The 24,707-nt window shown below is 42.1% G+C and overlaps 1 protein-coding gene across 16 annotated transcripts in view; it reads right to left on the minus strand.

Moving 5' to 3' along the window:
- Positions 1-24,707, minus strand: part of ADGRG2 (adhesion G protein-coupled receptor G2) — a 140,569-nt gene that overhangs the window by 3,619 nt on the left and 112,243 nt on the right. For 15 of the 16 annotated variants that reach the window (XM_082446990.1, XM_082446978.1, XM_082446989.1 and 12 more), the window contains 14 exons: positions 24,248-24,314; positions 20,200-20,591; positions 16,749-16,920; positions 16,392-16,548; positions 14,743-14,886; positions 13,990-14,112; positions 13,298-13,343; positions 13,070-13,173; positions 12,155-12,276; positions 10,546-10,814; positions 7,521-7,620; positions 6,668-6,951; positions 3,002-3,103; positions 1,852-2,004 (listed from right to left, as the gene is read on the minus strand). In XM_082446990.1, coding sequence (XP_082303116.1) covers positions 1,852-2,004; positions 3,002-3,103; positions 6,668-6,951; positions 7,521-7,620; positions 10,546-10,814; positions 12,155-12,276; positions 13,070-13,173; positions 13,298-13,343; positions 13,990-14,112; positions 14,743-14,886; positions 16,392-16,548; positions 16,749-16,920; positions 20,200-20,591; positions 24,248-24,314 — 2,235 coding nt within the window. The remainder of the gene's footprint in view (positions 1-1,851; positions 2,005-3,001; positions 3,104-6,667; positions 6,952-7,520; positions 7,621-10,545; positions 10,815-12,154; positions 12,277-13,069; positions 13,174-13,297; positions 13,344-13,989; positions 14,113-14,742; positions 14,887-16,391; positions 16,549-16,748; positions 16,921-20,199; positions 20,592-24,247; positions 24,315-24,707) is intronic. The other variant, XM_082446979.1, reaches the window with a different exon arrangement.

A 24,707-nucleotide genomic window follows, 5' to 3' on the forward strand; every position in this document is an offset into this window, starting at 1 on the left:
TCTTCCCAGACCAGGGCCTGAACCCGTGTCCCCTGCATTGGCAGGCAGATTCCCAACCACTGCGCCACCAGGGAAGCCCTCTTAGGGATCTTGATGACTCAGCTCACAGCTCTGATTTCTCTACTTTGAACTCGGTTTCTCCCACTAACTTAGGAATCAGCATTGACTGCCACTGCCTCTACTGTGTTTACCTGCACTGAGTCACTCCCGCTATAGCTACTTGGCATAGAGCCCAGCTCTCCCTCTGGTATCTACAATAAAGAGCTAAGGCCCCATGGCAACTGTTTCTCATCTGATATGGCAATGGTTCTCAACAACCGGGGGGTGGGGGTGTTTTATTCCCCAGGGAACATTTCACAATACTGGTTGTCACAGCTGTGGGGGGTGAGCGGCTGGGTGCTACTGGTACCTGGTGGGTGGAGACCAGGGGTGCTGCTAGACACTCTCAAATGCACAGAACAGGCCCCACAACAGAGAGATATCTAGCCCCAAATGTTAACTGTGCCGAGGTTGAGAAACCTTGATTTAGAGGCCTCCTCTTGTATTTTATTTTATTTATTTAAAAAAAGTTTTTTAAATTAATTAGTTTATTTTTGGCTGCATTGGGTCTTCGTTGCTGCGTGTCGGCTTTCTCTATTGCAGCGAGCGGGGGCTACACTTTGTTGTGGTGTGCGGGCTTCTCATTGCGGTGGCTTCTCTTGTTGTGGAGCACGGGCTCTAGGCGCATGGGCTTCAGTAGTTGTGGCACGCGGGCTCAGTAGTTGTGGCTCGCGGGCTCAGTAGTTGTGGCTCGCGGGCTCTAGAGCACAGGCTCAGTAGTTGTGGTGCACGGGCTTAGTTGCTCCGCGGCATGTGGGATCCTCCCGGACCAGGGCTCAAACCCGTGTCCCTGGCATTGGCAGGTGGATTCTTAACCACTGCACCACCAGTGAAGCCCCTCCTCTTGTGTCTTAAAAGTCTACACAAACCAGTAGGACCTCCCATCTTTGGGAGGCTAGAAAATTATCTGGTAAGTATATGAACCTTCTAACAAATTTATCTGAATTTGTCATGCAAATAACTAATATTCTAAAATGATAAGTAAAGGCAAATTCTCCAGGAAAGGAGAAAGTATACCAGCAGAATTTAAGTTTTTATAAAAATGCAAAAGACATATTAAGAAGCCAAAGAAGAGAGAAACAGATAAGTTTTTATGAGTAATGAACTGCCCAGTCTTATGAAAGAAAGAAAACGTAATGGAAGTTCTAGCTAGAAATGTCAGAATTAATGAGTAAAGGAGGCACAGCAGCAATGATCTGTACGTATACTGGAGACATATATAGTCACCAATACAGGTCACAATTCATCTTTCAGTATTTGATATATTCATGGGGATTTGGGCACTGTCACAAGGCAGCCACACTGTGGAAAAGAATGAACAAACATGACAAGCAAAAAATAGGAAGGTTTAAAAGTGTTGAAGATGTGTATAATTATAGATATACTAAAAAATTGATATAGTCTTACTGACTATTTTAGGTACTGCTTGCACAGAAATAGCATAGGACTGAAGTCTTTGGGCAATACTTAAGTCAGGATTTGCCACATTAAAACTTTTAGGTCATCATCAATTCCCATCGTGAAAAATTAAATCTTTAAAAAAAAACAACCCCTAAATCTTAAAAAAAAAAACTGCTCTAAAACGAATGAACTTGGATTAATAAACTTTCTCTTTTGTAAGGGAACCACATTTTGATCCACTAGTCATACATGTAATTATACACTTTGCTTAGCAAAAATGCCATTAAAGGACAAAAGTGCTTTAATACAACAAACACTAGCTTGAGAAATACTATATTGAGACATACGTACCGTTTCCGCTCGTGAGTCCTGAGCAATCATTATTCACTAGCAGCGTGGTGGACTGGGTAGAATTACTGTTTGACTGTAAGGAATTTGAAGAGCTCGAGACTCCTTGGTTTACAGTCTGCTTCTTTAAACCATTAGTAGCAGTTTTACTCCAGTCTACAGTAGGGTAAGCATTACAGAAAAACAGGGCAGAATGTTGAAACTCAGATGCAGGAGACAGCTCACAGCCTAACTCGTTCTAAGCAACTGATCTCTCGCTTCCAGATCTTACAGAGAATCCCACATTTCACAGGTTGGTGTGATAAAATGTATTTTCATTTAAGACTGTATACATTCGTCCTTTAAATGACTGCCTGGTTAAAAGTAACCTATGTTCTCTGGGAACTAAAGGCCAAGCTAATTTGATTGTGTCTATAAATATCCACTGAATTAGGTAATATTTCAGAGCCAAGGACTGTCTTCACAAGAACACAAATCGACCTGCTGTGATGACTAATGGCTCTTCAATCCAGGCAAATGATGGAACTCTAGGTACTACCATTTTCCAATCTTGTGCAACCAGATCTTTGCAATACCGCAAAGTCTGTATTCATGGGTAATTTTTATGCAAAAGGAATTTAGATTTTCAAAGAGTACTTCGTTTTTCTTATTTTCTTAAAAATGAGCTATTTGCTCTATAACCCAGCAGGGCATAGCTGAAAACAACTTCAAAATAACCAAATGTATGCTAAGGCTTATATATAAAGTCTGGCCCAATAACAAATAAATGAAGTCACTGACAACCAGGACCTGTGGAAAAAAGGTTGAGTCAAGACTTAAAAAGTTAGGAAGGTAAATATTAAAAATTTCTTTGGACAAATGGAAAGCATGCACTCAAAAGGAAATGAATTCTAAAAATTTCACTGTTGCTTCGTTCAAGAAGCAGCCAGGCCACTAATTCTATTGCTCACTAAGTTCCCAGATGTGAATAATTGGTTTTTAATTCACTAGATTTTTTTTCCTAATGTTCACAATGGATATTTTGTGTTGAGCAGGCTCCATTCATTGATTTCCGGATCCGATATTCCTTTGGCATTAATTGCTTTGGATCTTAACTTATACAATCTTTTCCTCAAGCTTTAAGAGAAGGAGAAAAAGTAAGGTAAATCTTTACCAGAATTTTCAGCCAGTCGTAACTTTCCACAACACAGATACCGCCTCCACTGCTTTCTGACATTCTCTTTTGCTACACAGTAAAAGATGAATATGAAAAATCCTATGGGGAGGGGGGAAAAAACATAACACAATGAATTCCAAACTAAGACTTGAATGTCATGAGCTTACTCTGCACAAAAGATAAAATCTTTGGCAGCGGGCTTCCCTGGTGGCGCAGTGGTTGAGAATCTGCCTGCCAGTGCAGGGGACACGGGTTCGAGCCCTGGTCTGGGAAGAGCCCACATGCCGCGGAGCAACTAGGCCCGTGAGCCACAACTACTGAGCCTGCGTGTCTGGAGCCTGTGCTCCGCAACAAGAGAGACCGCGATAGTGAGAGGCCCGCGCACCGCGATGAAGAGTGGCCCCCGCTCGCCGCAACTAGAGAAAGCCCTCGCACAGAAACGAAGACCCAACACAGCCAAAAATAAATAAATAAATAAATACTAATTAAAAAATAAAAAGCTACAGAGGCATACAGTATTTAAAAAAAAAAAAAAATCTTTGGCAGCCATAGGCAAAATGAAATTTTGCAGATTGAAAATAAAGCCCAAAGTCCTGGGAAAGTTTGCTATCGAAAGGCACCCTGGGAGGACTCTCTTTGTAAGATTAAAAAAATACTTATAAAAAGAATATCACTTCATATGTCCAAAATTAAACTCATTGTCTCACCTCTCACCTCCTGTCATTGGCCTTCCCTATCTTTGGAAATACGAGCCATCTACCCAGGATGCCAGCTCAGACCTAGGCTCTGCCAACTAAAGCATGTTGCTGGCCATCCAGCTCTACAAGGATTGAGTCATGAGCCGCTGCAGTCGCTGACCTTCAACACACCCTGAAAGGATTTCAGAATGGAGATCAGGCACGAGGTGCTCTGTGCTCTGGGAAAACTGGTAGAAAAGGCCTTCGGATAGTTAGGTATTTTCAGGAGAAAATTTTATGAACCCAGTTTCTTGCATCTTCCCACACTTAGGAAAGCACTAAAAGCATTAGCTAAGATATCTGTGCCTTGTGACAAGCAGTAACCTTCTGCCGAGATGTGTGCTTGACTGTACGTACCCCTTCTCCAAACTCACACATGTGCTGATCTCCCACCTCACCTCTTCAGAGCAGTTCTTCAGAGCTTTCTGAGCGGCTGTCTCCCGGACTATAGTCCCCCAAAGAAAACTGAAACTCACAGCTCTCACATTGTGCTTTTTTTTTTTTTTTTAATATTTATTTATTTGGCTGTACCAGGGCTTAGTTGCGGCATGTGGGATCTAGTTCCCTGACCAGGGATTGAACCCAGGCCCCCTGCATCGGGAGTGCTGAGTCTTAACCACTGGGCCACCAGGGAAGTCCCTGTGCTATTTTAATTTCAGTCCACAGCTCCTACCTCCCTATCCCTCCATATGCGTAATCGATTTCCAAGTTCTGTCAAATGCCGTCTCCTCCTTTGTCTCACATCCCTCGCTCCTCCTCTCCAGTCCACAGCCACATCCCTTCCCTGGGCCTTCCCCTCTTCCTCCGAAGCCTGGGGCACTGCAGCCATAGCCTTGTCTACCTTCCAGCCTCCCTGTGACAGGCTCAAGGAAATTCTCCAGTGGTGTCCTGGCCACAAAGAGAGCAACACTACAGACCTGAAGAGGCCCTCAGGCTCTGCCTCCACCCCCCACTGCATGCAGGTGCAGGGCTCCCCACACAGTCCCCTCACTACCACTCCCCAAGGCTTTGAACTCAAACAAATATTAGCAGAATGAATGGGCGAATTGAGTTCTCCTTCTCCCCAGCCCCCAATCTATCTACTTTAAAACCTTCATGTTAAAATATCAGGTTTGCTTCTAGTAAGGTACACGTGCCCAGCCTAAAGACTGATATCTCGAGTACTGCACACCTTTGTCCACCTGCCACCCTGGGCAGCTACACTTGGTTGCATTAGGGGAGAGATCAAAACGGGGGTACCCAAGGCCCAAATCAGAACCTGTACACATCTCTCCTTTTATCAACCCCAAAGCCCTGTGAATTAGGCTTTAGTTCCCTTTTATAAATGAAACAATACATTCTTTCTGTCCACTCATATTCTAATGAGAAGTCATTCTAGGGAAATGAAAAAGAGGCAGGTTCAGTTTCCACAGTAAATATGTGAGGGTAGGTACCTTGCTTTCATGTTTACGATTAGTGTGATTTGGGCATATATGTTTTCTCTTTAAAATAAGTGTCTCTTACTTTTAGCATGCCATTGTTGGCAAATAAAACTTTTCTAAGTAGTCCAACACCTGGATATACCAGTTCAGGAACTGTACATTGTAGGTAAAAATGAACAACTGTATGTAACCAGCAAGCACATTAACTGGCTTCCTCGAAATAAAATAAGAACCGGTAGCCAAATTAGGCATTTGAATTCAATCTCAGGTTAATGAACTATATTGCCTGAAAGAACTACAGGAGAATGCTATGGGAGCTAAAAGCCACCAGGAAAAGATGAAAACGAGTGGATGAGAATGCAATTAAAAGGCATCCCCACAGAGGATTTGGAATAAAAGGAAACCAAGGGACACGAATGATTGTTATTGTAACGTAAACTTATTAGCCTGCTCTGCTTTTAATGCCAAAGTGCGTCCATGAACAATTAATCACAGCTGGGACTTCCCTGGTGGCACAGTGGTTAAGAATCTGCCTGCCAATGCAGGGGACATGGGTTCGATCCCTGGTCTGGGAAGATCCCACATGCTGTGGAGCAACTAAGCCTGTGCGCCACAACTACTGAGCCTGCGCTCTAGAGCCCGCGAGACACAACTACTGAGCCCACGTGCCACAACTACTGAGCCTGCACTCTAGAGCCCGTGCTCCTCAACAAGAGAAGCCACTGCAATGAGAAGCCTGGGCACAGCAACGAAGACACAACGCAACCAAAAAAAAAAAAAAAAAAAAAATGAAAAATAATTAATCACAGCTGACAACTCTTTTATAATGCTGATCTAAAAGAATGAGAAATTTGCTTTCCTAAAGAATACAATGAGACCAAAGGAAAAAAAAAAAAGAATACAATGGAAGAGGGTTCCCAAATGACTGCGGCTGGGCTTCATTAACAAAGGGGAAGCTCCGAGGTCAAGGGTCACACAGAGCCTGCCCTTCCCGCTGCATGTCAGGGCAGAGCAACTGTGCGGGATTAAGCACTGGGCCAGGCTGCTACCATTGACTTCACATTTATCATTGTCTTCAAATCAAACACAGACCTAGGAGGTCAGAGTGGTGAGACCTCACGGGGACATTTATGGGTATGTGCACTTTTCTGTATGCATGTTCTACTTCAATAAAAAAGTTAAAGGAAAAAAAGGTAAGGAACCAGGTGAAGGAAGAGTGATTGACTCTCCCAGAAACAATTCCTGGTAGGTTCCCCTTGATATGTTTATTCCCTCCCAGGAGGTAGTGATGGATAAGGAGGAAAAAAGGAGCGCTTCTTGAATTTAGTGAATTTAGCCTTTCTTCCAAGGCTCTCAGAGCACCCTTTCTCAAAGTTAAATCTGTTTTTCAATGATTATATCTTAAGCTACTAAGTAAGCCACTTTGCAGATACTCTAACTTTTAGTAGCAATATTTTTCAGTTCGACTGGGTCATTCAGTGTGTATTTAGTGCTGTAGAGCTTACCTTGTAAGGTGTTAAAGATGGCAAAGAGATACATGAAGGTGACATTAACTGGTCCCCAGGCAAAGAAGGCAAAGCCCCAAGTAATTCCTAGTAAAAACGTAAGGCCAGCGACGCTCCTGAGATCTTGAATACTGGTTTTTCGCTGGGCTCCCAGTTGCTTCTTCTTTTTAATTCGACAAAGTTGAACCAGGACCACAATGAACATGCTGACGTTCAGCAAAAATATCACACAGAAATATCCCACAACCGTAATATAGAATACAGCATTGCTGTTGATCCAGCAACTGGAATTGGGGGGAAAAACCAGGGAAAACATATTATGTTTTTTTTGCTGAAATATGGTTCAAAATGATAACAATGAATCTATATTGTTTTACTGAAACATTTTCCTACAATTACAAGAGAAAAAAAAAAGATAAAACCTCTGATCTCCACAGCCATTTATAGCTCTAGGGGAAAAACTCCAAGAGGGTTTATTTAAGGACACTTGGTGATTGAAAGTATTTAAAAAATATTCTCTGAAAACATTAAAAGATTTTATCCCCCTTAGATCCTAGTAACTCTATTCCATGAGTCTTTACTAATATAGTGTAGCTGGTATTTTATTTTTATCAGAGGCTTATAAAAGTATTTTCGAAATACTTTCTCCTAATTCATTTTTTTAATACTTACATAGTAGCATGGCTTTTCTAACTAGCTGATCTCATTACATATATAACTGCAAAGTCTGCTGTAAATGTTACTGGATTTTATTAGGATGAGAGCCAGTTGATATGCTGATTAGAGCCTCCATTTTCTTGGAGAATTCTGCTTTCCAGTTCACTTAACATTCCGTGGGGGGCTTTGTACTCACAAGTCATCAGGTGACCCGTTGGGGAATTTCCCATAGGATCCAAGTCCATAGTTATCTGGAGATATAATCAGGACAATGGTCACAACCACAGCTGGTACCCCTAGAAGATGGGAAACATCGGTCACACACAGTTCTAATAACCAAAGGTGGTGAGAAGAAAGAATAGAGATCACGTTCTATTTTCTTCTGAAATAGCAGAGACTGGTGAGCTGTGGCTGGCCATCTCCCAGCCTCTCTTACAGCTAGGTGTATGTGGCCACTTGACTAGGTCTTGGCCCATGGAACATGGACAGAAGTGATTTGCTCCACCTCTTGGCCTAGCCCATAAAAACCTCCAGTGAGATTCTCTACTCTTTTCTCCCAAATTCAGAGCGACCTTGGAAGCCCTGTCTTGAGACAGAGTCTCCAGCAGCTTGGCTCCTGAAAAATCACAAGACCAGAGACCCCTCCACTTCTGCTAACTGGACTGCACATGAGTGAGAAATTATCTGCTCCTGACATTTCAGGGTTTGTCTGCTATGGTAGCTAGTGTTAGCCTTAACTTAGACCCATCTGGAATGTAATTTTAAGGGTCAGGTGGCAGGCCAAGTGAAGGACTCCAAAATATACACCAAAGAATCAACCTGTTAGGGTTACCAGCAACTTCTGGAAAATCTTTCATTATGAACCCCAAAGTCCTCAACTGATTATCTGGAACCCGTTGATGGACTGAGATGCCTGACCTGATTGATTTGGGGGTGTTGATTGCCACTACACCGGCTCTCTCACTGGCTCTCCCAGGGCACTTGGGCTAAGAGGAAGCATAATGAAAAGGCTCCTCCCCGCTTAAAGTGACCGTGGGCTGGGAAGGAGTCCGTCTCACCCCTCTACCCCATCACTCCCCACCCCACGCTGACACTTCACACTCTGTGCACACAGACCAGCCTGGCATACGATCTCAAGGCTCTGGTAGATGAAAAACAATTCCTTCTCACAGCCAGGTTGAGCTACCTGGTACCATCTAACATAATATTTCATTTAATTCTTTTGTATTTGTACCTTACGGAGACACTGACATATGGTGACTTCCTAAGTGAGACACCTTCCTAAAAATAAAATACTGGGGGTGTGGAGCTTTTCCTTGACAAGGGAATCTGACCGTTCAGGATTGTACAAAGAAGACGGAATCCGTGCCCAAGATCAGAGGCAGTGACTTCTTTTTCTGGGAATAAGTGACTTTCTAGAAAGGTGTTGTTCTATTACTCTTCACAAAGATATAATAACAAGCAGGATGACAAGGGAGGTAAAGGGTCTGCAATCCTATTGCATAGGGAATATCTGAAGGAATATTTACATATATTTTTAAATATGTTTTGATGTGGACCATTTTTAAAGTCTTTATTGAATTTGTCACAATATCACTTCTGTTTTTTGTTTTTTGGGTTTTTTTGGCCCGAGGCATGTGGGATCTTAGCTCCCCAACCAGGGATTGAACCTGCACCCCCTGCATTGGAAGGCGAAGTCTTAGCCACTGGACCGCCAGGGAAGTCCTTGAAGGAATATTTAGCCTGAAGAAGAAGAGGGAGCCTGGGAGGGATGGCGGCTATAATACAGTGGAAGGGATATGCATAAGAAATTAGAAAGCCAGCCTCGGCTGTTCTCGAGCTGTGGAAGTTAGGGTAAATCACATCATCACTTTGAGCCAGGTTCTTCACGTGGTATTAGCAATAACTGCCTTGCTAACTTCACTGACTTGTCTCCTATGGGGTTACTTGTGTGAAAATACATTGAGAAATAGAGCATTATACATATATATTCCATGTAGATTATCTAAAGGACTCTTTGGCAGAAGAGGTGTCAGCTTATTTTTTTTTTCCTGAGAGAGCAAAACCAAGACCGCTGGGTGAGTGCCACCAGAGAGCCAAGTGAACTTAATGGAAAAACAGACCTGCAGAGCTTTAGAAGATGGTCATTGGCTGCCTTGTAAGGTATTAAAAAGAAGACAACAGGCCCAAAACGGATTCGCTTATGCTAGCCACAGGTCACCAAACTGAGACTTAACTCCATTACAAAGTTAAGTCTTCGGCTCTCCCAGAAATGGAATCTTAAACCAGTCAATCCGAAATCACCTTATCAGCACTAGGTAGGTAACCGGCCTGATAGACCCCTGCCACCCCTGAAGGAAAGTAACCTTGCAATAACCAACCCGCTTTATTGCGCAGAATGGCTTCCTTGTTCCCACTCCCTTCTGCCTATAAAAAGTCTTTCACTGAGTACAGCTCCTCAGAGCTCCTTTCTATCTGCTAGATGGGATGCTGCCTGATTCATGAATTGCGAATAAAGCCAGTAAGATCTTTCAAATGTACTCAGTTGAATTTTGTTTTTTAATAAAGGTAATGAGCTCCCCAACAATAGAAAAATTCAAGCAGAGGTTAAATTATCTTTAGTCAAGGGTAAGTCAAGTCCAGGAGGCGCCTACATTTGGTGGGGAGTTGAATGAAGAAACCTTCAACATCTCGGGGGTGTCTAAGACTTTGTGATCCACCACTGACAGGTGGCATGATCTGAAATACCGGGCCGGTGTGGTGATGAAGTTACACTAGGTTTTATCCGTACGTTCTCTTGCTCTGCCCTGCTGAGCACACTGCCGCACACATGTGTGAATCTGGGAGGTACAGAGCAGAGTGAGGCTGGCTGGGAGCTTGGGGACTGACAGTCTGGCCTCATTATCACCAAGCTAATATTTTCAATTGATTGAGCACCTTCTATGTGCCAGCCCCAGTTCTAGTTACTGGAGATAAAGAGGATTCATAGCCCTAACCTCAGAGTATTGTGGTCATAACCAATCCAGGGTAAATATACAGGTGTTCTAGAAAGAGACTTGACGAGGTTGCTCTCTGGGCAGTGAACCATGAAAAGGAGGATAAAGCTGTTTTAGAAACCTGCCAAGTATGACCTGCTTCATCAATGTCTCTGATTAAAAATCAAAACACTGGAGAAAAAGCAGAGATAACCCAGGCACTGTGTGAGCAAAAATTATACATACCCCAACCAACAATGCAGAATTTAAGGATGTATTTGCGGATGTAAGTATTAAACACTTTGACAAGGGCCAGGTACATATGGAACGCTTCCAGGCCCATCCAAGTGAATGAGACCAAGAGAAAATAATGCAGAAATATAGCCACTGAAATGCAGAGGCCTCTTATGTCGTACAAAGCTATCCACGAGTCCAAGAGAAACACCAGGTTCAGCAGGAGCAGAGCCGCACACAGCTGGATGAGGATTTTGGAAGGGTAATCCCTCCGGATCTTTCTAAAAGGAAAGCACAAAACAAGAATTAGCATCACAATCTGCCAACGTTTATGTGAACATATCTGTGTTCTAAGCAATTTATTTTTATTTTTTGGTAAATGTCTATATGTATAAATTTCCTCTCTTTGAGCGTGGGTGTGTATGTGTGTGTGTGGGGGGGAGGCATTAAAGCCAACGATAACAACAAAGGAAAAATCGAAACCGAATCATCTGTGATAACCATATGGAAAATTCATGTTTATATTTCTGTGGAACCTTTTAATACATGCCGACTATTGACCCATCCTTTCAAATAGTTTGTAGTGGAATCTTCTGAGCACCCACCTCCATTTCTCCCAAACTACTTCTAGAAGCATTGTGCTGCTTCTCACACAATAGGCTCCTCTATTCAGATCTTCAAAAAGCCAGATTATCCTGTTATCTTATGTTAGTAGTTAAAATGAGATCATGGAAAGAAGAGTTCAAACTATAGCTAAATGAAACAGCCATAGGAAAATACAGCTAACTGATGACATGTACATGTTTATGTGTGTGAAATTACATCTGGTGAGATCATTCTGAGTAATGGTTGGCCTTATAGTAATTTAGTCTCATTAATCATATTTCCAAAGGTCCACTAGAAGATCTGTAGTCACAGCTGGGCCCTAAGTTTGGCACTAAAAGTAAATTTGTGCATTTCCTGATCAGTGTCCAAAATCTAAATCCCAGAACTTACATATTATTTCATTTAGTTAATGCAATAAAAGTGCCTATATTTCTTTTCCGACAAAATTTATTGGAATCCCCCCCAGAAGTGACCGAAGGGACCCTTCTGATAAGCCAAGGAGATGCTGTCATTTGGAATGTCATTCTTGCTTTGACCTACAAAGCCACACTCATTGAGTATCTGTATTTTTCAGTGACACTTGATACCCTTTATTCTTCTTCATCCCCACACCCGTTAATGCATTTAATCTTTTGTGTTTCCTCAGTATTATTTAGAAACTTAACATATTAAACACAGTTCTTGTGCTGTACATGGAGCTATGGTCTATTTCACATTGTAAGCTCTTGGGTTTCGGGGTCTGCATCCATCTTTCATTTCTCACTTAATGTCAGCTAGGTACCAGGCATCATTTTAGGGTACAAGGATGATTAAGACACAACCCCTGCCTTCAGTGAGTGCAGAAACTAGTGGAAGGAAGTGTATAAACCAAAAAGTCCCATGAAGTTTTACATATAGGTGGCCCCACTAGATGGGTGGACAGGATAAGCTAGGCCAAGGAGCATGCTTAATTAATACACTTTGGCAATTGAGGTGCTATGTCATATAATCCAAGTTTCCAGTTGTGGATACTCACTCAAAGGCTATGTAGGTTACAAGAGTAACTGACAAAAAAATTGATGAAAGCCCACAACCAATATAGGTGATAAATGTCAGGGCCATTATCTGAGCCGGTGGCAAGGATGTTCGAGACAAGTCCTGGAAAATAAAATATTGCTTTCAAGACCAAATATTTTAAAATAAATAACAGAGTCATAATTTACGTTTATTGGGTATTCAGGTACCCGTCCATAGTTCGTTCAACAAACCTACAAGATAGGCGCAATTATTATCATCATGTAAAGATAATAAAACTGAGGCCCAGAGAGGTTAAGTAATTTGCCCAGGGTCACAGAGCTACAAAGTAGAGGAGCCAGGATCCAAATTCAGGTCTGGCTGACTCCAAAGCCCATGTACTTGATCACTGCATTATGGTGCACTGGAAAAGCACCAGGCTAGAAGCCAAAAGACTTGAATTTGGCTTCTGGCTCTTATATTTCTTAGTTCTGTGACTGTGGACAATTACCTAACAAGTGAGTCTTAATTCTGACTTCATTAAAATGGAAATAACAACTCCCTATTCTACCTATCTTGCTGGATTTTTGTGAAGATTAAATAAAATAATTTATGTCATATGTTTTATAAAATTTTAAAGTACATTACAAACTATTTTTATTACCCATTTTAATCTGAATTCCCTAGTCCTCTTATAGCTATCTTAAAAAGAAAAACTCAAATGTAAAAATAGAATGCGAAAAAATATTTCTATGTTCAAGTATTTTCCTTCAAGTACATTTGCTTATTAGAAGAGTCATTTCATTGGTCTATAACTTTGCCACAATATCATGAAATCTGCTGATCTATCAAAGTTATCCATCAGATTAGACATCATGGTATGATGCCAGCTAACCCTCAGACCCAAATCTAAGGCCAGGCAGAGTGGGGATATTACCAGTAGGACGCCGAAGCTTGTAAGGTGGCTGCAGGTACAGGTGGTTTCATTTAGCCTCCTGTCTTTGACAGAGCAGCCATCAGATGACCAGCCTCCTCTGCCACCTGTTGGCATTGGAAAGAGTGTCTGCCCCATCAGCAAAGCCAATGCACCAATCACTGCTCCTCCCTCATTGCTCCCCCTCCCCCTCCCACTCAAGACTTTGAAAAAGTTATGTCTGGAACCTACCGTTTCTGCCCAAGTCCCAAAATACACATCTCACTGTTAAGTCATCCTGTAACAGAAAGATAAACTACAAATAATTAATTTACAGAACTGAAAAAACTGGAAAGCGATTAGAAAAAAAACGATATTTTAAAATTTCAGAATCTCATTCCCGATTTTAGGAGAGTTCTTATTTTACACTGGTCTCTAGAAGCAAGTGAGTCTCATATAGGTCAGCACTTAAACTCAGCAATCGTGCATAGGAATCACCTTGAGGCCTTGCTAAAAGGCACATTCTGATTCAGTGGGTCTGGCGTGGGGCCTGAGAGTCTGCATTTCTAGCAAGTTCCCAGGTGATGCTGATGCTGCAGGTCTGCAAACCACACTTTGAACAGCGAGGTCATAGATGATGCTCAATGTGAACTGAACTAAGATGCTTTCTCTTTGGAGGTGAGAATCAGACCTGTAGCCGCAGATATAAAGCACTGAAAACTGGCAATAAGAGCTTGCTTTTTACACTGCTCCTTCTTGGAAATTAGGAGGGCAGTTATTAGGCATGCTAAAACCCAGTGGAGTGACTATGTGATTCTAGTCTTACACACTGCCCTAACTGGGTCTAAGGTTCTGCTGAATCTACTTTTTTCAGGCAAAGTCTTACAGGCATAGTTTGCATGAGGTGTTCTGGTCAATGAACAGACCAGACAGGCCCCTCCCACCTGGCTCCGGTGGATGTGCTTTAATGTAACCGTCACGTTTCTTGTCAAATTCTTGACTGTCAGGTTCGCCACGCTCGAGGAAATGACATAGCTGATCAGAGAGAGGTTCTCCAAGGCAGGGTCCTAGCACACCAAAGAATCAACAAGATGGCAAGGGAAAATGAAATGTTATCAGAGAATTTTAGAGCTAGAAGGGACCCTAAGGACTATTTAGTCCACATTGTTTATTTTACTACCTAGGTCAGGAATTCAGGGGCAGGGAGTAAAGTGACTTTCCCAAGGACCATAATGAGAAGCAGAGCTTATTCCACTATACAATGCTCTAAATGCTGAGTTAAGTTTCACAGATTGACACAATGAGACCCTCGTGAATCTTAAAGGGAACATAACATTAAGCCATTTAAGCTGTGTGTTCCTGAGCAAGCTACTTAACCTCTCTGTGCCTCCATAGCCTCATCTGTAAAACTGGGATAATAGTTCAATAGTTCCTCCCTCATGATGTTGTTGAGAGGATTAGAGTTAACATTTCTAAGTGCTTATGATACTGCGCGGCAGTTGATAAATGCTATGTGAGTGTCAGTTATTGTTATTTATCCTCAGCAGCATCATTAGGTCCTGTTTAAACATAAACTACAGCTTTTCAGCAATTCGTTTGACTTATACCAGGCTTAAGAATATGTGAGGATTAAAAGAAATAAAACTCCCCCAGTCTCCCCCAAAACCTAAACCAAAAGCAATTAGAGGCAACTTTACCTGAAACAGGGCAGGTGTTTCAAAAAAGTTGAACTGCACCCTGGAAGCCAGCTCCACATCATTAGCTGGTAAATTACTCATCAGCGATGAAGGCACAGTAATAACACCAATACTATTCTCAGGAGCCTGAGTTTCCAGAGAAACCTGAAAATCAAGTAAAAGATCATAAGGATGTCTGGGGCTAGTATAATGAAGAGATGGAAAACACAACACCTAATTAAGACGGAGGATCCTGTAAGGGCATTTATTTGTGGTGTCTCTATGTACAATTGGTTCTTCTTGTTTCTCTGATTGCTATGAAATTAGAGGATGTGTAATAGGGAGATGAGGCCTCGGAGCAGGAAAGGAAACATTTTAAGGATAAAGGATATACAGAAACAGTCAGAAAGTGCAGGATACTATATGTCAATTATACCTCAATAAAGCTGGGGTGGGAAGGGAGAAAGTTCAGGATAACTGCAGAGCCCAGGGAGACCACAGCAGCAGACACACCAACTTGGTGACCTGTTAGGGCAAAGTCATCATAGAACCACATGCACTAAACTTGTAAGGGGAAGACTATACAAATTAAGTTTAAAGGCAAGACTTGGTTTTACTTGCATGTTTCCAGCCCCCAATCCCTCTAATAGAAAACACTAGAAGCAGGATTGATATACTGCACCACTATTCACACCAGTGTAGTCGTAACACTTGTTAAAATATTGAAATGGGGACTTCCCTGGTGGTGCAATGGTTAAGAATCTGCCTGCCAATGCAGGGGACATGGGTTCGAGCCCTGGTTCGGGAAGATTCCACATGTGACAGAGCAACTAAGCCCATGCGCCACAACTACTGAGCCTGCGCTCTAGAGCCTGCAAGCCACAACTACTGAGCCCACGTGCCACAACTACTGAAGCCCGTGCACCTAGAGCCTGTGCTCCGCAACAAGAGAAGCCACCGCAATGAGAAGCCCGCGCACCGCAACGAAGAGTAGCCCCTGCTTGCCGCAACTAGAGAAAGCCCGCGCGCAGCAACGAAGACCCAATGCAGCCAAAAATAAATAAATAAATTTATATATTAAAAAAAATACTGAAATGGGTTGAAAAGTAGCTGGTACCAAATGTAAAATAGATAGCTAGTGGGAAGCAGCCGCATACCACAGGGAGATCAGTTCGGTGCTTTGTGACCACCTAGAGGGGTGGGATAGGGAGGGTGGGAGGGAGACGCAAGAGGGAGGGCATATGGGGATATATGTATATGTACAGCTGATTCACTTTGTTATACAGCAGAAACTAACACACCACTGTAAAGCAATTATACTCCAATAAAGATGTTAAAAGGAAAAAAAAAGAAAAAGCAATGTAGCCGGTGTCCCTGCTCTCTCCCAACTGCCTAGAACCCGCTGGACACCTCCCCGACTTGACTGCCCCCCCAAACTTCCACAAGCCAGCTGCTAAAGGGTTAACACTGGGCGCAACGAGGACCTCTGAGATCCTGCTCCAGCCAAGACCAATGTCCTTTTTTTTGATTCTGTGGCGCTCCATTGTTCTAGCTGTTAAATATTTTGAATATCACCCCTGAGTATAGCAGTAATTGCCTCAATCATGAAGTACACAAGGACTATAATCAAATACAAAAAAAGGTCTTTTCCACAATAAATTAGGATGTACCTGAAGATTTGCAGGGTCTTGGGCAGCAAAAGTAGTTGTGTCAAAATTACTGGCATTCACTCTGATCACAGCCAGAGCCAAAGAAGGGGAGGTCAGACTTATGGTCTTGGTTGAAAAATTCAGCTGTAAGCCAATGTCATCCACTACTTTTAGCAATCTGTAAAGAGAAGTAGCCGTTCAAATTCAGCACTCCCACTTTGTTTTCCCCAGTCTAAGCAGAATATAGAGTAGAAACTTAACAAGTCATCATGAACCTCGTACGTGGGAGAAAAATACTTGGCTTTAATTAATCATATAGAAGCATCATTATCATTAGAGGGTCCCCTCTCATGACCACATCAGTTTGCTAAGTCATACCTTTGGGCCAAAGGGGCCAGCAAGGTGGGCGGGGAATGAAGGAGTTTGCTGACTTGGTTTATCATTTGTCCTGCGAGGTTAGGCTCCAAGCTGCCTAAGGAAAGAAGCTTCTCCATCCGGGACACTTGGTTCTCAAGCTCAGAAACACTGACGCTGCTGGTGTGAACAATTTCTATAACAGAGAGCCAAATTACTTTATGAACACATAATGGAAAAATCACTAATAAAGAAACACACACAGACTCTGTGACCTAGCAAACCCACTCCTAGGTATTTGCCCCAAGGAGATGAAAACCTGTCTTAAGAAGACATGTTCATAAATGTTGATAGTAGCCTCTTTCATAATAGTCCCAAACTAGAAACAACCCAAATGTCCATCAACTGGAGAATGAGGAAACAAACTGTGGTCCATCCATACAGTGGACTATTATTCAGTAATAAAAATGAATGAACTGCTGATAAATGCAACAACATGGACAGGTCTCCAATAGTCCAATGTATTATGTTACATGAAAGAAGCCAGACTCAAAAGGCTACATACTGTATGATTCTCTTCATATGACATTCCAGAAAAACTGAAAGCATAGGGAAACAAAACAGATCAGTGGTACCCAGAGGCTTGGGGTAGTGGGTAGGAGTTGACTACAAAGGGACACGAGGGAACTTTGGGGATAGTGGAAATGTTATATATCATGATGGTGGTTACATGACTGTGGGCATTTATCCAACCTCGTAGAACTATAAAAATTTCATTCATCTATAGAACTGGATGAATTTTATTGTAGGTAAATTATACTTCAAGAAACCTAACTAAAAAAAAATGTAAAAGCACATTAGTGTATTTAGTGTATATTTGTATAAGCATAAATATACATGTATTTAATTTATAGCATGAATACAGAACTTTATGTGGGTAACTAAAAGCTCTTTTGGTGGAAAGGAGAATATTATGAAATTAACAGCTGGACTACCAGCTGTAAGCCTGATTTTTAGTAGTGTTTTTAATTGGGATACAATGATATAAACCTGTCTAACAACAAAGAAGTCTCTCTTTTAATTTTATTGAAGTATAGTTGATTTACAATGTTGTGTTAATTTCTGCTGTACAGTAAAGTGACTCACTTATACATATATATATTCTTTTTCATATTCTTTTCCATTATGGTTTATCACAGGATATTGAATATAGTTCCCTGTACTATATACAGTACGACGTTGTTTATCCATTCTATATATACTAGTTTGCATCTGCTAATCCCAAACTCCCAATCCTTCCCTCCCCTACCCCTCTCCCCCTTGGCAACCACAAGTCTGTTCTCTACGTCTTGTGTGTCTGTTTCTGTTTCGTAGATAAGTTCATTTGTGTCATTTTAGACTCCACATATAAATGATATCATATGGCATTTGTCCTTCTCTTTCTGACTTACTTCGCTTAGTATGATAATCTCTAGGTCCATCCATGTCGCTGCAAATGGCATTACTTCATTCTTTTTTTTTTTTTTAATTTTTATTTATTTTTTGGCTGTGTTGGGTCTTTGTTGCTGTGCGCGGGCTTTCTCTAGTTGCAGTCTGCGGGCTCAGTAGTTGTGGCACACGGGCCCTAGAGTGCGTGGGTTTCAGTAGTTGCAGCGTGTGGGCTCTAGGGCACGTGGGGTTCAGTAGTTGTGGCACACGGACTCAGTAGTTGTGGCTCACGGGCTCTAGAGCACAGGCTCAGTAGTTGTGCACGGGCTTAGTTGCTCGGCAGCATGTGGGATCTTCCCAGTCCAGGGATCGAACCTGTGTCCCCTGCATTGGCAGGAGGATTCTTAACCACTGCGCCACCAGGGAAGTCCTATTTCATTCTTTTTAATAGCTGAGTAATATTCCATTGTATGTATATGTATAAAACACATATATATATAAAACATATCTTCTTTATCCATTCATCTGTCGATGGACATTTAGGTTGTTAACATGTCTCGGCTATTGTAAATAGTGCTATGAACACAGGGGGTGCATGTATCTTTTCAAATTTTAGTTTTGTCTTTGTATATGCCCAGGAGTGGGATTGCTGGATCATATGGCAACTCTATTTTCAGTTTTTTGAGGAACCTCCATACTGTTCTCCATAGTGGCTGCACCAATTACATCCCCACCAAGAGTGTAGGAGGGTTCCCTTTTCTCTACACCCTCCCCAGCATTTATTATTCGTAGACTTTTTAATGATGGCCATTCTGACCGGTGTGAGGTGGTACCTCACTACAGTTTTGATTTGCATTTCCCTAATAATTAGCGATGATGAGCATCTTTTCATGTGCCTATTGGCCACCTGTATGTCTTCTAACAAAGAAGTCTCTTAATTTCACCACCTAACATCCTATTTCTTATTTGGCATATTCCCTTCTAATCTTTATCCACCTGTTATAACTTACTATTACAAACATGGTGTGCAAACTATTTACTGTCACATTATTTTCACTTCACTCAAGACTTGAAAAATGCCCCAAGTTTCTGTCTAGCTGTTCTTGTGTACAGCTGCGTAATACACATTTTGTTGAGGTGGCATATCATATTTCATCATTCCTCTCTTGTGGAATTCAAAAACATCTCCAGTCATTTGGCTCCAAATCTCCTGGGGATGCTTGCCCGGGGCAGAGGAGGCAGAACCACAACTCAAGCTCCGACCTCATGTTGCCAAGAAGTTGGCTTTGCCTCCCACCCTCCAAATTCTAGAGGAAGGCCTGCTTCTTACTCACTGGCTTGAAACTCCAGAGAGCATCCAGAATTCTCTCTGCTTCTTTCCCTCTTCCCTTTATCTTTTTACCCCTAAGCCTACTTTGTGTCCGGGGAGCCCCGTGCAGTTTCCAAGGCATTCTCATGTCTGCCATGGTTCCAAACCTATGAGGTTAGTGAGACTATTTCCATCTTGAGGTAGAGCAGGCTAAGTTAGGAGGAGCTAAATGGCTTATTCTGGATCCCACCGCCTGTGAGGGCCTGGGCAGACCCACCCCTAGGTCTTCTGAATTCTCTTCTCCTCCTCACGGCTACTTTGGCTCAGTCCCAGCTCTGGCATTCTGTGACTGACTGGTTTTCAGGAACATCAATGTTTTCTTTTGTCTTCTGTCTAAATGGAGTTAGTGTGTTTAATAGTTCAAAATCTTTCTCTTCAGAACGTTGAAAACAGTGACCCAACAACCTTTTGTAGGAGAAAGAAACCTATAAAATAACTCATCTTGATAAAATGAGATCTGTTTGCCTCAGAGCTATTTCTCTTGGCCAAACAATCAAACTCAGCCATATCTATGTTCTAAGAATGCCCAAAGGAAAGCTCTCAAAATCAAGTAGACATCATAAAAGCAAAGGCTTAACGTGGTTTCATTACAGGTACTTTGATTTGGCAGGCTGGCTGCTGGGTTCACGTGACCAGAATTACAACAAACGTGGGAGCAGCGCTGCTCCTCATATTTACCTGTCTTGTCAGGAGGTGTGCTGGTCGTGTTGACATTCACGGGGGCAGACGTGGTGGGAGAGGGAGGTAAGGATTTCACAGGTGGCAGGGTGTGGGAAAGATCAGTTGGAGGCACAGGGGAAGAGATAGTTCCAGACTCGGGGAGCATATCAGTGGCAGGGCTGGAAGCTATGGGAGCTGAAGGCTGGGGAGAAGGAAGGGGAATCACCCCTGTTGGAGAGTGAGGGCTCTGGATTACAGGTGGATGAGCTAGAGGCTCAGCAAAAGAGAAGGCACTGGAGGTCTGGGACACAATGGTGGCCTGAGGAGCAACTGGGATGGAATTGCTGGAAGAAGAAAATGGTGGACCACGTGGATGACCAGCAAGACACACAACGGGATCCTGCAGGTCACTAAAGGAAAGAATCAGAGAGATGCACGTGAGACACGAATGAGCTCCAGAGGCTAATCTCTTCTTCTGGCAACCATCTGACACCACCACGGTGACATGGCTCCACCAGGGACCTGCCACTGCACATGCTCTGTGTACCTGCTACTGGCCTCCTGCCCCTGCCCACTGCCACCACCTTCTCCCTGGGAGGGGAATTAGCCAGGAGGGATGCTCTTTCATGAATTCCCAGTTCTGCTTCACTTGTTCACTGCTGCTCCCTGACTCTATCAGTCAGTTGAGGAGATCTTGTAACATTTCCAGGTGCTTCTTGGGGAGAGGAGCTATTAAATGCCCTGCGACCCAACTGGTAGTTTCCATATACTAGGAATCTGTCTTTTTTGGTGTTTTTTTGATTTTACAAAATTTACTCTCAAAAAAAATGGAATCACATGCCCAAACTGTTCCCAACATACTTAAAATTTTTCTAAAAACTGAATCAAATGCCAAAATACCATTATCCTTTACTATTCAAATCCACACTGACAAAACTGGCTCAATTTTTGGAACAACTGATTTGACTTAGAAGCTAAAGCATACCCATTTCAAAACTATGTCTGTCCATAATAGATTCACTAACTCTTGTGTCAACTCAGTATTAACAATGGCTTCAAAGTGGTATGGCGTAAACTGAAAAGCAGTTCTAAATTTACCAGTAACAACAAAATGTTCTTCAAATTTTTCTTACAGTTTTTGCAACCAAAGTACATAATTCTGTCAATTACAGTCTTCTACATATTGATTGATAGAAGAAAAAAATATGTAGAAATCACTATTATTAATTTGTAGAATGGAATTTTTAATTCCAGCAAATTCTTGTACTGGTCTTGGTGGGTCACAAATAAGCTTTTCCTTTCCAAGAAACTTCAAATTTAGGTTGTTCACATGCACTGGTGATACTGGCTAGGAAAGGTAAATCACACTGCCATTTTTTTTTCTTCAACTTATTGAATTTTGTTTCAAGAAAATCTTGAATTGGAGTTAACAATACATAAATTTTTGTGAAACTGATGAGCATAGGAATCTGTCTGAATCAATTTTATACTGCTATAGCCTGCCATGGTCCTAACCAGCACATAGTATGTGAACAAGAAATGTTTGCTGAATGAAAAAATGGATCAAGCTGGGGCCAAAGGGGTGGTCCCCAGCTTGTACATCAGCTACACCCTCAATGTTACTGTAGCCCAGTGGTTCTCAACCTTGGCTGTGCCTGAGAATTACGTAGAGGACTTTTTAAAAAACAGATTTCTGTGGCCTTCTCCTAAGTATCTGATTCAGTTGGTCCTGGGGTGGGGGTGAGGTTCCCAGGCCCATGTATTTTCATGACATGGAAGACTGAGAAGAACTCATCTACCATCTGGCACAAAATCCACCAGTCTTCAGGGGAAAAGGCAACAAATTATCACCCAGGGAAGACTCTGATAGATCCAGTTTTAGATGGTGACTTAGAACACCAGTGAGAATGTATTCTTGGAGCTCCTCTTGGGTTAGAGGAGGGAGGAATATCAGGTTGAGAGACCTAAGGAAAGTCATACCCATAAAAAGAAATGCTGGCTCAACCCAGTCTGGGCCAGGCACCCAGCTGGAAGCCTCTCCCCACGGCCTGATGTTCGGGAAGCAGTATGGACAAAGGGGTGCCAGACAGAAAGATGATGAGTCGCGAAGCCTTGGCTGGGGCTCCAGCTCTCACTACTCCTCTGGGGAATCCACCCAACTTCTCTGAGCCTGCATTCCCTAAATTGTATAATGCGGCAACCCATCTGGCCAAGCTGTGGCAAAGGTGCTTTAAGAAGTGTAAATTAAATTTCCTCCATATTATCTGGGGGCTGCAGCAGCCGGACCCCTTAGCATGGGGCTCCCATTCGCTGTGCTCAACCATGAAGAAGTTGCCCTGTATTGCTCTCATCACTTGTGCTAATCAGAGCCGTTAACCCACCGGGTGAGGTACGTGGTGAGCAGCAGAGCAGTGGCGGGCAACGCCACCTATACATTAGAAACCTTGGAGCACTTCAGCACCAGTGCCGGAGCTCCCGACCCAAACCAAATGAACGAGAATCTCGGGGGTGGGTGCAGGCGTCCATATTCATTTTAATGTGTTTCTTTGCTGAGGTATAGCCTAATACAGTAAACTGTACTAATCTTACATTTAGAGCTTGAAGAATTATAAAAGTTGTAATTATAATATGTATACACCTCTATCATCACCACCCAGATCAAAATATAGAGTATTTCCAGCACCCCAGAAGGCCATCTTGACACATCAGTTTTAAAAGAGCCCCATGTGTTTCTAATGTACAGCCAATCTTAAGAACCAATGCATTGGAAAGACACTGGGCCATCATCTAATTCTAGCCTAATTTTTAAAAAATCCAGAAACCTAGGCTGCACCCCAGACCAATGACATCCCTAGCTCTGCAGGTGGGAGGCAGGCATCAGCGCATGTATGTATGCATGCATGTATGTATGTATGCATGTATGTATATGCTGTGCCACACAGCTTGTGGGATCTTAGTTTCCTGACCAGGGATTGAACCCAGGCCCCAGCAATGAAAGTGCCAAGTCCTAACCACTGGACCACCAGGGAATTCCCAGCATTGGTGTTTTTAAAACTCCCCAGATGATTCCAACATACAGCCAGGGTTGAGAACCACTGTTCTACAGTCTAGACCCCCACTACTCAAAGTGGGGTCCATGAACCAGCTTCACCTGGTTCCCCCAATGTAAATATCTAACATTTGGAGTTTAACCCAAATAGTTACCAAAATTTAGCATATGACAAAGGTGGCATCTCAGATGACTGAGGAAAAGGTGGACTTTTTAATAAATGGTGCTGGGACCACTAGATAGGCATTTGGAAAAAGATTAAATTAGACCCATACCTCCCACTACATAAGAATAAATTCCAAGTGGATCTAATGTAAAATAAAAAAAGAAAAGAAACCATACAAGTACTATAAAAACACAAGGGTAAATTCCTCTATAGCCAGACGTAGGGAAAGGCTTTCTAATAATGCCTCCAAATCCACAAGCAATAAAATAAAAGATTGGTAAATTTAACTCCATAAAAAATTTTTTAATTTGCATGACAAAAACATCATAAAGTCAAAAGATAACTGACAAATTGGAGAGAAAATATTTGCAACATATACCACAGACAAAGGGCTAATTTCCACAATATAGAAATATATAAATTACTCTTAAAAACTGATTAAATATCTAGTGGGAAAAAGATATGAACACACAATTCACAAAAAGAATACAAAAAATGGCCCCACATATATGAAAAAAAAATTTTCAAACAGTTTTAATAAGAGAAGTACAAATAACACTAAGACACCATTCCTCATCTACCACACTGGAAAAATTTTTCAATATGAGGACACATTCAGTTGGTGAGGCTGTGGGAAGTCAGAATATTGTCAATGCTACCCAGGTGATTCTAACGTGCAACCAAGATTGCAAACCATTGGTTTAAAGTAAGAAACTTCATACAAAAGAAAACTGTGCTTTTTCCCTAAAATTGAAAGCCCTTCTTCACCGTCAAAATTTCAAGTTCCTTAGCCAGCATGGCGATTAAGTATTATTATTATTAGGAAAAGGGTCACCAGATTTGCTACATACCACTGCAGTTTTTCTAACTCTTCCGGGGAGGAAGGGCAGGGGATCCTGACAGAATAGCAGCACTGTTCTGCAGGAAACAAAAAGAAAAGAAAGAAGAAAATGCATGGTCAAGAATAAGGCAAGGTAGAAGCTCAGCTCTGTCAAGTATTACAGTTCTTACACTGATGTGATTTTGAAGAGCATTAGCGTAAAACAGGTGATAAAATAAACTGGATTCCATTATATTGACAATTATATGTAAATAGTAGGTGCTCAAAAATAGTTATTGAGTGAATAATTTGGGGTTATATGCACACAGTATGAATCGCTCTTCAGCAACTCCTAAGAGAAATTCAGGAGTAAATATATCCCAGCAGCAATCGATCAAGCACTCCAAATAGAATTCTCCCTCTCAGTAGGGTTTGTTTTATCATGATTTCCAATACAGCATACTGAAACTTTACTGAGAAAGCAGGAAAAA

This window comes from Balaenoptera physalus (genome assembly GCF_965194825.1).
Source record: "Balaenoptera physalus genome assembly, chromosome: X".
NCBI lineage: Eukaryota > Metazoa > Chordata > Mammalia > Artiodactyla > Balaenopteridae > Balaenoptera > Balaenoptera physalus.